This window comes from Macaca thibetana, chromosome 7, assembly GCF_024542745.1.
Source record: "Macaca thibetana thibetana isolate TM-01 chromosome 7, ASM2454274v1, whole genome shotgun sequence".
Lineage (NCBI taxonomy): Eukaryota > Metazoa > Chordata > Mammalia > Primates > Cercopithecidae > Macaca > Macaca thibetana.
The window spans coordinates 114,752,115-114,765,326 of record NC_065584.1 but is presented as its reverse complement, the minus strand read 5'-3'; the positions used below and the strand labels follow the sequence as shown (position 1 = coordinate 114,765,326).

The following is a 13,212-nucleotide window of genomic DNA, read 5'->3' as shown; positions in this document are numbered from 1 at the left end:
TTCCAAGCCTGTTTCTCCACTCTGCTGCCCACTTAACAAAAATAATGGAAACTGACAGGGAGACATTATATCATATAAATTAGCAGGAAGGGAGAATCATATTGTGATTTCCATAGATCGCAAAAACTCTAAGCATATTTTATTCTAAACTTGGAGTTGGTTTGAAATTCTAAGAGGTTGGGGAAAATTTTAAAACTATGTTTTTGCCATTGCCATTTTCTGATAACCCTCCAGTAGGTGGTTCTTAATTTTCAATACGATGGAATAGTTCTCTCCACTTCTGCAAATGTACAATAATTCTTATTTTCCCTAAGTAACTTCAAGAATCATTGTGACTTACAATTCTTGACCAAGTATTTACTAACTCCACAAATTGCAGTTTATACATTTGAAGTAAAGAGTAAACATTACAAAGTTCTGTCGTCTCACACAGCTGACTGTCCTGAGAAGTTGTGACTGGTCCTTCCTACCAGTGGCATACCACTGCCACCATCCAAAAAAAAAAAAAAAAAAAGGTAAATCCATTTTAGTGACACAGAATCTAAGCTTTCATTTTACTTCACTATGGTTGTAGCTGAATAAATATCTGAAAACATCACACATACGAAGGGTGCACATTTCTCACACAGCAAATGATATCTATGTGAAAAGCTGGAGGATGAAGGCTGTCTTCCTGTTTGTGAATTACTCCCAGTGACTTTACTGGATAGTAGGTGCTTTTTCCACCAAAAACCCTGGCCTAGAGTACTTTCGTCTCAGCTAACACAGAGATATGAAACTAAGGCCTCCCATAAAAGTATTTTCTTGAATGTTTTGTATTTCTGCTCCATTGAATATATTTTCTTAAATATAATAATCATTGATAAATTTTGACTCAACATCAGTAAGATGTGACACAAGGCAAAGCCCAATTAGTGCTTCACGGCAACTTTACTGTCAAGAGTTGGGTGATATATTTCATAAGCCAAATAAAAATAACAAAAATAATTTTATCACCAACACTTTCACTTTTGAGAGTCCAAATACTGTCCAAGTACCACTGTTATCAGGTATTGGAAATCTTCTTATTTGGAAGGTGGTTATGCCCACAATGGTGGTGTGGGGGGACAAGGACGTGGGCTTACCTTCCAGCAGGTCTCTGGCCAGACCAGGTTCTGCCCCTGTGGACCGAACAAAGTCTGACAGGACTGCGTCCATATCAAGAGTCATAGGATCATGTAGAAGTGCTGCCCAACACTCAGCCGAGGTGGGGTTTGGAAGCACACTAGAAACCATCCATCTGCAGGAAAGAAGAGAAAAGGCATTTTACCACGTGACGGAAATGGAGCTGCAAGTGACAACTACATGCAGGGACCTGAGGGACAGAAGAGGAGCCATTTCCACCTGCTGTCATATTTTTCTGAACTGGTTTGGTCCAACTGCCTGATTCTTCATGCAAGACATTATATTATATAATTTGAACTAAAATGTCATCCCTCTGTACATGCCATGTGAGAGAAGGGGTACTATGAGCCGAATGTTTGTGTTTCCTCCTCAAATTCATATGTTGATATCTCATCTCCAAGGTGATGGAGACGGTGCTATCTAAGAAGCAGGAAATGGGCCCTCACTAGACATGAAATCCGCTGGTTCCCCGATCTCAGACTTCCCAGCCTTTAGTAATGTGTGGAATACGTTTCTATTGTTCATAAGCCTCCCAAGCTATTGTATTTTGACATAGCAGCCCAGATAGACTAAGGCAAGGGGTCATCACTATTTCCAGTGCTCCTGACCTTACATTTTATTAATTCTAATAACTGATGGGGAAAAAAGACTAGATTATTTTAGAATTTCAAACACCTAAGTATACCTAGAAAAATTCAATTGGAGTTGCTAGATTTCTAATCCTCTTCCGAACTGTATAGACTTGTAATACTTTCACAATGTGATGAATGTTACCCACTCTATTCCAATTACGCCTTTACCAGTGTGCCATCCTACCCCTTCAGCCCTCACCCCTTACTTGGCTAGTAGAAAAGACTCCAGGTTAATCCACAGTTGACTGAAATACCACACTTGCTGAAGATGGCTACTAAACTATCTGCCATCTCTCTAAGAGCTGCCATCAATCCAACAACATTCTGAAGAATGTCAGATTTCCCAGGCAGTATGATCCCAGCCAGAGAAAGAGAACGGATGTGCAGCAGCTTGACCCAGGCTGACTGCAGCAGCTGATTGCTGGGGAAAAGCAACTGTCACATTGCAAGTGAGAGAGACTTACACGAGTCAGAGGTGCTGGGGTCCCCAGTGGGTGCTCAGTCTTTGCTGATGGAATACAAATGCATCCTTGTGTTTGTGTAGATAAAACGTCCGCAAGTTATGGACCACGGGCCACCTGTGGTATGCCACCCGTTTTTGTAAATGAAATTTTATGGGAAGACAGCCATACCCACTCATTTGCATATTGCCTGCGGCTGCTTTTGCACCCAGCTGAGTTGAGGAGTTAAAACAGAGACCCTGAGGCCCACAAAACTGAAAAGATTTACTGCCTGGAACTTTACGGAAAAAGTCTGCAGACTCCATTACAGGCAATGGAGAATTTTATGCTAGTAAGCATGTAATTAATTTTACAGATTGTGGGGGTGAGTTTGAATCCCATACTATTGATGACTGTCCTCTGTTCTTTCTTTCACAGAAACCCACTGGGATGGGTGCCGCTTGGTGGGGTAGGTCCTGTGTCAGTGGCCCATGCTTTAGAGCCAGGCACATAGCCTGATGTGACCCTGGCCCTGCCCTTGTCCAGCTGTGACATGGGCTTCATTTCTCTGAGCACTCCTGTTTTTCTGTAGGAATGCAGGAAATGAGCTCACCTAATGTGCAAGACCCTGAGGACTGAGGGTCTCAGGCAGGGAGGTCCATACCCTCAGGGACATTCATTGTGACCACCCCATCTTGCACACAGCTCCTACTGGGTATAATTTTTAGTTGATGCGGCTAGAAAATAAGAAAATTATTTGACCTGATGTATATGGTACCAATTAGGAAATTGATTTCTTCCTTCTCTCCATGCACCGGGGCTTCGGCCGGGAGAGTCTCTTCTTTTGTCACTGCCACCTGGGGGACAGATCAGAAAACAAGAGCATGTGATCTCCTTACCCTCAGACTGAGGCCGAAGGCTTGGCTTTTTGTCACAGGAGGCTGGATCTTGGCCTTGGCCAATCGCCTGAGGCATGTACTCTGTCTTCCTGGGCCCTACAGGTCACTGCTCACCAGCTGACCACCATCTCCCATGCCTGGGCCTGGCCAGGGGCTGTCTCAGCTTCCCTCGTTTTAGCAAGCACTTCTATTTCAGTGAGGATCACTTGCACAGCACAGAGCTGTATTTTTCTTTTTTGTTTGTTTGTTTTTGAGACGGAGTCTTGCTCTGTCTGTCGCAGGGGCTGGAGTGCAGTGGCGCGATCTCGGCTCACTGCAAGTTCCACCTCCCGGGTTCACGCCATTCTCCTGCCTCAGCCTCCCGAGTAGCTGGGACTACAGGCGCCTGTCACCACGCCCGGCTAGTTTTTAGTATCTTTAGTAGAGACAGGGTTTCACCATGTTAGCCAGGTTGGTCTCCATCCCCTGACCTTGTGATCCACCCGCCTTGGCCTCCCAAAGTGCTGGGATTACAGACGTGAGCCACCGCGCCCAGCCTACAGAGCTGTTTTAAACTTTATTAGCACATACCACACCAGTACATTCAATCTCAGTTATGTGGTGAAATATACATAATATGAAATTTACCATTTTAACCATTTTTTTGTATTATACTTTAAGTTCTAGGGTACATGTGCATAACGTGCAGGTTTGTTACACATGTATACTTGTGCCATGTTGCTGTGCTGCACCCATTTACAACTCGTCATTTACATCAAGTATAAATCCTATGCAATCCCTCCCCCCTCCCCCCTCCCCATAATAGGCCCCGGTGTGTGATGTCCCCCTTCCCGAGTCCAAGTGATCTCATTGATCAGTTCCCACCTATGAGTGAGAATATGCGGTGTTTGGTTTTCTGTTCTTGTGATAGTTTGCCATTTTAACCATTTTTAAGTGTAAGGTTCAGTGGCATTAAGTACCTTTACACCGTTGAGCAACCATCACTTCCATCCAACTCTAGAACTTTCTCATCTTCCCAAACTGAAACTCTGTACACATGAAATACTAACTCTGCATTCCTCTCTCCCCACAGGCCCCGGCCACCACCATTCTACTTTCTGTCTCTGTGAATCTGACTACTCTGGGTGCCTTACGTGAATGGGATCATATAGGATTTGTCCTCTGTGGCTCATTTATTCTTCTTAGCATACTGTCCTCAAGGTTGCTGCATGCTGTCGGCATGTGTCAGAATCTTCTTCCTTTTTAAGGTAGACTAATATTCCACTGCATGTATAGATCACATTTTACATATCAGTTGATTCATCTATGGACACTTGGGTTGCCCCACCTTTTGGCGGCAGTGAATTGTGTAATCTCAGCCCATTTATACTTATGCCAGGTTGCTGTACTGTGAACTTCATGAGCTTTCACCAGAATGGCAGTTAAAATTATGTCCATATCTCCTCCTCTGTATCATGTCCTTAATGCAAACATAGATTAAAGTGTGGACTTAAAATGAATGTTTTGTGTGGTAAGAAGCTACTGTGTTTATCTTGCTTCCAGATTTATTTCTTCTTCTTCTTCTTCTTTTCTTTTTGAGATGGAGTCTCACTCTGTTGCCCAGGCTGGAGTGCAGTGGCACGATCTCGGCTCACTGCAAGCTCTGCCTCCCAAGTTCATGCCATTCTCCGGTCTCAGCCTCCCGAGTAGCCGGGACTACATGCATGCACCACCACACCCAGCTAATTTTTTTTTTTTTTTTTATCTTTAGTAGAGACAGGGTTTCACCATGTTAGCCAGAATGGTCTTGATCTCCTGACCTCGTGATCTGCCCACCTTGGCCTCCCAGAGTGCTGGGATTACAGGTGGGAGCCACCGCACCTGGCCTTCCAGATGTATTTGTTAAATCTCACACTGCCACCATCACCACATCCTCACATTCATGTCCCATGATGATATGGGAGGGGCTGGGCTGGTGGGGACACTGGCCCCCAGTTACCTGGGCCATCCTCCCAAGCATGCACGGTGCCTCTCAACCTACCCTGTGTGGTCTAAAGCACTCACTCAGCCGCTTCGAACAGCCTGAGGCTCTGGGTGGCCGTGCCCTGGCCCTGCATTCCTGCTCTCCTCCATGCATCCTAGCCCTTAGACAGAACGTCTCTGAAGGTCTCATCAGCCACCCTGGGGAGAGTGATGTGTCCCGTCAATGCCTGGTGACTTTGCCTTAGGAGGGGCAGTGCCATGTGGGGAAGAGGGTTGGCCCTGGAATCAGTCCCTGGGGCCAAAATGGTTCACATACTTTGTGTGACCTTAGGCATGTTATATCACCTCTCCATGCCTCAGTTTCCTCATCAATACAATTAGAATAATAATAGTATCTCACAGTTATTATGAAATTTTAAGGAATTCATGCACAAAATGTACTGGCCCATAGTACATGCTCAACAAACATTAATCATGAGCCACTGAATGAACTCTCAACAGGGACCCTGAGACCACCCTTGCCTTCCCAAGTCTCCACTGAGCAAGAAAACTGCTGCCACCAGCTTGCTGAAGGCAGGAATAAGGGGTCTACCTCTAGTGCCCTGGCTTAGAATCACAGAGGGTTAAACTGGTGGGGGCTCCTGCCTTCAATTCCGTCTTCCTTCCCGTATCCGAGGTTGCAGTGTTCATTTCTCACTTAAGCAACCTTCATGGAGCTGCTAATCTGTTCTGGCCATGACTGCAGGGACTGTGTGGGAACTATGAGCCCCCTGAGCCGCCCCAGGAGCTCCCCAGTAAGCAGAGAGATACAGACACACACACACACAGGTCTCAAAGACCAACTGCTGGATTTGGAAGACACTTAGTGGAGGAACTGGTCCAACCAGAGAGAGCAAAATTGCAAGACAGAGGTGTAGCAGGATAAAGACCCAAACTGCCTCAGGATACATTTTTCATTAACTTCTGTTTTGGCCAGGTATGGTGGCTTACACTTGTAATCCCAGCACTTTGGGAGGCCGAGGCTGGTGGATCACCTGAGGTCTGGAGTTTGAGGGCAGTCTGGCCAACATGGTGAAACCCTGTCTCTACAAATTAAAAAAAAAAAAAAAAAAGCCAGGTGTGGTGGCAGGTGCCTATAATCTCAGCTACTTGGGAGGCTGAGGTAGGAGAATCGCTTGAACCCGAGAGGCAGAGGTTACAGTGAGCTGAGATCGCGCACTCCAGCCTGGGCAACAAGAGTGAAATTCCATCTCCAACAAATAAACAAACAAACAAACAAACAAATTTCTGTTTCAGTGAAGCTCAAATAAAACATTGCTATATTTGTCTGTAGACATCATAACTGGACACTGAAAGGCAATAAAATGAGTAGATGGAGAATGAACACTGGGAGATGGTGGCAGAGGCTTGTGGTCTGAACCCTGGGGACAGGTACAGGAAGACTATGGGTGAATGAATGCCTGGAGGTTACTCTTCACTCCTAGGGCAGCGAGCAGGGTAGTGAATGCCTTTAAAATCTCTCTCAACAGAGGGCCAGCTGCCTGAGAGCTGGGATCTACTTCATCCTCCTTTCTATCCTCCTGGTCACAGTGCCTGGCACACACCAGGGCCAAAACTAAGGTGAGGCGAGGCGGCACCTGCCACTGCTGCAGAATCTAAGGGGATGCAAAAACACTCAGGAATCAACATAAACAACATTTTAGTGCTATATTTGCAAAAGAAAAATGTAGTGCAAAAATATCCTTGATGAACAAAATATCAGCCTTTTAAATGAAGGCAAGGTCAGCATGACCATTCTTCCTTTACCCCTGGCTCCACAGGGTTGCCGGGCCCGGGCATGAGCTCAGAGCTGCTGCTTGGGAGGCAGGTGGTTCGGAGGCAGCCGAGTGAACACCCATCACAGCCAGAGAGACTGACTTCAGAGAGGGCCAGTGAGGGCCACGGGCAGGGGCACGCAAGTGAGTGGGGAGCGGGAGCTTGCTTTCATCAGGTCTGTTTGATGATACAGCACACTGAACACACGGATAAGGGAACAGAGGGGTGGATGAACAGATCTGGGGTCAAGCGCAGGCTTGGGAGCTGATGGCCTGGCTGGGTGCAAAGCCCCTGCAACCCTGGAAAGGGCACTTCACTTCTTGAAGCCTTGGTTGTCACATCTGAGCAATGAGGGTGAGAAAAACTCTGCCTCTTTAGAATTGCAGTAAGGATACAGTGAGATGAGACGATACTGAAAGAACACACACTATTACTATTATTACCATTGACATAGATTAAAACAATAGGCAAATGTACTGTTCTGGTACTGAGAATCCGCCCTTGACTACCCATACATTTATACATCCCTGTTAAGCGGGTAAATGGTTAAATATGAAAAAAGGTCAGGCATGCGTTCATCCTGTCTGGCCTGGCGAGGAAGCCCACCCTGGTGAGGAGATCAGATGCCTGGGCTTCCCTGGTGAAATGAATTGGCCGTCTCAACTCAGATGTCAACACTCTACGAGCCTGCGTGTGTGGCTCGTCCTCTGCCAGTTGCCATTGTGACCTTGGGCAAGTGTGGTGCACTAGGGGACAAAGGCTTCAGTGGATGCCACGTTAGGGAAACACATCTTCCAGAGCATTTGCATGGGTCAGATGAAAGGTAAGAAAGCCCGGTGTCTTTCAGTGCGGGGGCATGAGTTCTGGGAAGTTTGGCTCTGCCAAACATTCCAATGCACAGAGCACATCATCATTTCCAAAGCTTGGCCACGTATATTACTTATATAACCTCCACAATGCAAGCTAGAGATAAAGATGAGTCTAACAGCAATTTGGACTGTGATGAAGCAATTTCTCCAGGAAATTCAATGTAAAAAGTCCTGGGTGAGGAGAGGGGAGGTGCTTCTTACTGAGGAATAAGAAGAGAGGTTTGGCCAGACAGCGACAGATTGGGCTGTGTGAAAATCAAACAGAAGAGGCTATGGGAAAGTCTGTGGGGCACACTGAAGTTGTTCGCATTGTTGCGGGATCATTTCACTCTTTAGTTTTCCCCTTGGTGAAGCTGATACTCTCAAATGCATTGTGTGGTTGGAACCAAGGAAGGCTCCAGCAGCAACAGCGGGCAGTGCTGGGGCCCACCACGTGCACCTGGGGCTCGGAGAAGGCACACGTGTGGGCACTGAGCCCATTTCACTTGTCTAGCAGGTGCCCTGGGCTGGACACCCAATGGGCTCAATGGGAGGGAGACATGCCTTCTGTTCAGGGGCCATGACTGGGCCTTGTGCTGGCTCTCAGAGCATCTGGTGCCTTTAAAATAAAATATGTGCATAAACCCATGACTGGAAGCAAAACATTTCCTTAGCTGACACTCACTCAACTGTACTGTTTCACAATTTTCTCATAGCATGGAAAGATGGAAGAAAAGTCTCTACTAAAATGTATACCTTTGGGATTAGCAGTAAGTGTAGGATCTACTGGAGTTTTGTCTTACATGCATTGAAATGATATATTCATCAATGACATATCAAATTCTTCAATGGTTCTTAATACGAGTTAAACAGTAGTTTAAATGACAGGAGAAAGTGGGGCACTAGAAATATTAAATGGCACCTCAACATCCCAGTCTGTCTACTCTTGAGCTTAGACTTTTAGGCTAATAAGGAGAACACAGAATTAAGTGATGGTATATATTTTAAAAATATTTTTCCAATAAATATTTAAATATGCATAAAAGTAGACAGAAAAGTATATTAAAGCCAATGCACCCATCCCTTAGGCATGACAATTATCAACTCTTAGCCAACCATGCTCCTTCTCTATCTCCAACCCTTCCCCTGCTCACATCATTTTGAAGCAAATTCCAGATAACACATTATTTCATCCACAACTACTTCCATCTCTCTCTCTCTAAAAGACCCTTTAAAACATAACCACAGTACCATAATCCCACCTAAAAATTAACAATAATTCTTCATTTAAGAATGAAGAATATCCATTGTGCAAATTTCCAGTGTGCAAATTTCCAATGATATCAAACATTATAAGTTCACATATTTTTCAGTTTGTTGTTCATCTTACTTGAATCAGAATTCAAGTAAGATCTCTTATTGTAATTGGTTGATACGTCTTTTTTAATCTACAGATTTTGCCTCCGTCTTTTTTCCTCTGTTGAAAAATCTGATGTATATATTTTTCTCTAGAGTTTTCTATCATCTGGCTTTTACTGATTGCTCCTCTGGTGCCATGTCATGTGCTCTTCTGTCCTCTCTATTTCATGTAAATCAGCACTGGGATATAAGACTCAATCTGATTCAGGTTCAATTTGGGGCACATTTTGGTGCTGTCTTCTTCCATCAGTAGGCACTGAGTATCTGTCTCTGCCTGCAATGGTAGCAGCCACTGATGATCATTGCCTAGACCCAGCAATTCAAGAGGGGTTGCATATACTGGCAGTACAATTCTTTCATTCATTCTTTATTTATTAGCTGGAATTCTTAAAGGGAAACTTCTACTAATCTACTATTTGGTCACCCAGTGGTAGACATCTAATAGAAAAGGCAAGATGGATGCTTTATTTATGACCTTTTAATTCATCATTTTACTTGGACAAGTTGGTTCACTAGCTTCTTTCAATGGGATCAATTTGTTACTCCTTTTTTTGAAATATTTTGCATTCCTCGATTTAAACATATTTTATGCATTTTGATCTGTCCAGTATAGAGCAGTTGTTGTCTTTATTGATGCTTAAGTTCTGAATCAAGTTCCCTTGACACTAGCGCAGCTGACAGAGTCTTTTCTATATATCTTGGGTGACAAAATGTTTCAGGTCCATTTTCTACATTTACTGTTCCGGATCTAGAATTCGACATTTCTCCAAAGAACTATCAGTCTTCTTTATTGAGAACGGTTTTTCAAGACCACAATCTGGGCGCTTGGTGTACCCATAACTAGTGGTTTAGTCATTGTTTACAGGACTTCTTGGAGAGCTAAGAAATATGTTTAATAAAGACTAAATTTTGAGTTCATTCTAATATTTCCAATTCAAATAGAAGACTTCAGAGTTTTTACTTAACCTAATCTCTTTGACAGATGAACCTCCTTCCCTCACCGAATCCTAGTTCTTAATAAAATCAGGAATGATAGCATATTACACAGTTACTCTTTCCATTTCTCCTGCTCGAATCAAAGCTATTGATTTCTCTGTGCTAAATTTATATCTTGCTATTTTACTAAATTCTTACAATTTATAGCAATTTTCCATAGTTTTTTTAGTATTCCAGATACACAATCATATCAAATGCAAATATAGTTTGTGTTAACTTTTTTTTTTTTTTGAGATGGAGTATCTCTCTATTTCCCAATCCTGCCTGATTTCCTTGATTAATGCATTCAATATAATATTACATATTATGAGAGGTTATGGGCATCTTTGCTTTGCTCCTAACTTTAGTGGGAACAACTTTGGTGTTTCCACACTGAAAAAGATGGTGAGTGTTGGGTCTTGGGCTAAACAAACAAACACACACACACACACACACACACACACACACACACGTTTTTAAAAATTTAATTTAAAGTTCCAGGACACATGTGCAGGATGTGCAGGTTTGTTACATAGGTAAAGGTGTGCCATGGTGGTTTGTTGCACCTATCAACCCATCACCTAGGCATTAAGCCCTGCATGCATTATTTATCCTGATGCTCACCATCCCCCCATCCCCCCAACAGGCCCCAGTGTGTGTTGTTCCCCTCCCTGTGTCCATGTGTTCTCATTGTTCAGCTCTCACTTGTAAGTGAGAACATGTGGTGTTTGGTTTTCTGTTCCTGTGTTAGTTTGCTGAGGATAATGGCTTTCAGTTCCAACTATGTCCCTGCAAAGGACATGATCTCATTCCTTTTTATGGCTGCATAGTATTCCATGGTGTATATTCACATTTTCTTTAAACTTTTAAAAAAATTTTTTCCAAAAGTTATTGGGGTACAGGTGGTGTTTGGTTACAGGAGTAAGTTCTTTAGTGGAGATCTGTGAGATTTTGGTGCACCCATCACTTGAGCAGTATACACAGAACCCTGTTTGTAGTCTTTTATCCTTGCCCCCCTCCCATCCTTCCCCCCAAATCCCCGAAGTCCATTGTATCATTCTTACGCCTTTGCGTCCTCATAGCTTAGCTTCCACATATCAGTGAGAACATACGATGTTTGGTTTTCCATTCCTGAGTTACTTCACTTAGAATAATAGTCTCCAATATCATCCAGGTCACTGCAAATGATGTTAATTCATTTCCTTTTATGGCTGACTAGTATTCCATTGTATAAATATACTGCAGTTTCTTTATCCCCTCATTGATCGATGGCATTTGGGTTGGTTCCATGATTCTGCAATTATGAATTGTGCTGCTACAAACACGCGTGTGCAAGTATATATGATTTCTTTTCCTCTGGGTAGATACCAAGTAGTGGGATTGCTGGATCAAATGGTAGTTCTATTTTTAGTTCTTTAAGGAATCCCCACACTGTTTTTCTGGAATGTAAAATAGTGGCTGCACTAGTTTACATTCCCACCAGCGGTGTAGAACTGTTCCCTGTTCAACACATCCATGCCAACATCTACTGTTTGTTGACTTTTTTTTATTATGGCCATTCTTGCAGGAGTAAGGTAGTATCACATTGTGGTTTTGATTTGCATTTCCCTGATCATTAGAGATGTTGAGCATTTTTTCACGTTTGTTGGCCATTTGTACACCTTCTTTTGAGAACTGTCTATTCATATCCTTAGCCCACTTTTTGATGGGATTTTTTTTTTCTTACTGATTTGTTTGAGTTTGTTGCAGATCCTGGATATTAGTCCTTTGTCAAATGTACAGATTGTGAAGATTTTCTCCCTCTCTGTGGGTTGTCTGCTTACTCTGCTGGCTGTTCCTTTTGTCATGCAAAAACTCTTTAGTTTAATTAAGTCCCAGGTATTTATCTTTGTTTTTATTGCATTTGCTTTTGAGTTCTTGCTCATGAAATCCTTGCCTAAGCCAGTGTCTACAAGTGGTTTTCCAATGTTATCTTCTAGAACTTTTATAGTTTCAGGTCTTAGATATAAGTTATTAATCCCTCTTGAGTTGATTTTTGTATAAGATGAGAGATGAGGATCCCATTTCATTCTCCTACATGTGGCTAGCCAATTATCCCAGCATTGTTTGTTCAAAAGGGTGTCTTTTCCCCACTTTATGCTTTTGTTTGCTTTGTCGAAGATCAGTTGGCTGTTAAGTATTTGGGTGTATTTCTGGGTTGTCTATTGTTTTCCATTACTCTACGTGCCTATTTTTATACCAGTACCATGCTGTTTTGGTGACTATCGCCTTACATTATAGTTTGAAATCAGGTAGCATGATGCTCTAGATTTGTTCTTTTTGCTTAGTCTTGCTTTGGCTATGCAGGCTCTTTTTTGGTTCCATATGAATTTTATAATTGTTGTTTCTACTTCTGTGAAGAATGATGGTAGTATTTTGATGGGGATTGCATTGAATATGTAGATTGCTTTTGGCAGTATGATCATTTTCACAATATTCATTTTACCCATCCATGAGCATGGGATGTGTTTCCACTTGTTTGTGTCATCTATGATTTCTTTCACCAGTGTTCTGTAGTTTTCCTTGTAGAGGTCTTTCGTCTTTGGTTAGGTATATTCCCAAGTATTTTATTTTATTTTTGCAGCTGTTAGAAAAAAGGTTGCGTTATTGATTTGATTCTCTGCTTTGTCCTTCCTGGTATATAGAAGAGTTACCAATTTGTGTACATTAATCTTGTATCCAGAAACTTCGCTGAATTCTTACATCAGTTCTAGGAGCTTTCTGGAGGAGTCTTTAGGGTTTTCAAGGTAAACAATCATACTGTCAGCAAACAGTGACAGTTTGACTTCCTCTTCACCAATTTGGATGCCCTTTATTTCTCTTTTCTTATTGCTCTGGCTAGGACTTCCAGTAGTATGTTGAAGAGGAGTGGTGAGAGTGGGCATCCTTGTCTTGTTCCAGTTCTCAGAGGGAATGCTTTCAACTTTTCCCATTCAGTATTATGTTGACTGTGGGTTTGTCACAGATGGCTTTCATTACATTGAGGTATGTCCCTTGTATGCCAATTTTGCTGAGAGTT

General features: G+C 42.9%; 2 protein-coding genes across 3 annotated transcripts in view; one reads left to right on the top strand and one right to left on the bottom strand.

Annotated features, from left to right (window-relative positions):
• CHRNA7 (cholinergic receptor nicotinic alpha 7 subunit) overlaps positions 1–13,212 on the top strand; it is an 880,272-nt gene that overhangs the window by 367,476 nt on the left and 499,584 nt on the right. The window lies entirely within an intron of this gene.
• Positions 1–13,212, bottom strand: part of OTUD7A (OTU deubiquitinase 7A) — a 370,474-nt gene that overhangs the window by 156,496 nt on the left and 200,766 nt on the right. For both annotated transcript variants that reach the window (XM_050795833.1, XM_050795834.1), the window contains 2 exons: positions 2,999–3,093; positions 1,125–1,279 (listed from right to left, as the gene is read on the bottom strand). In XM_050795833.1, the coding sequence (XP_050651790.1) occupies positions 1,125–1,275 (151 nt within the window). In that variant the 5' untranslated portion in view covers positions 1,276–1,279; positions 2,999–3,093. The remainder of the gene's footprint in view (positions 1–1,124; positions 1,280–2,998; positions 3,094–13,212) is intronic.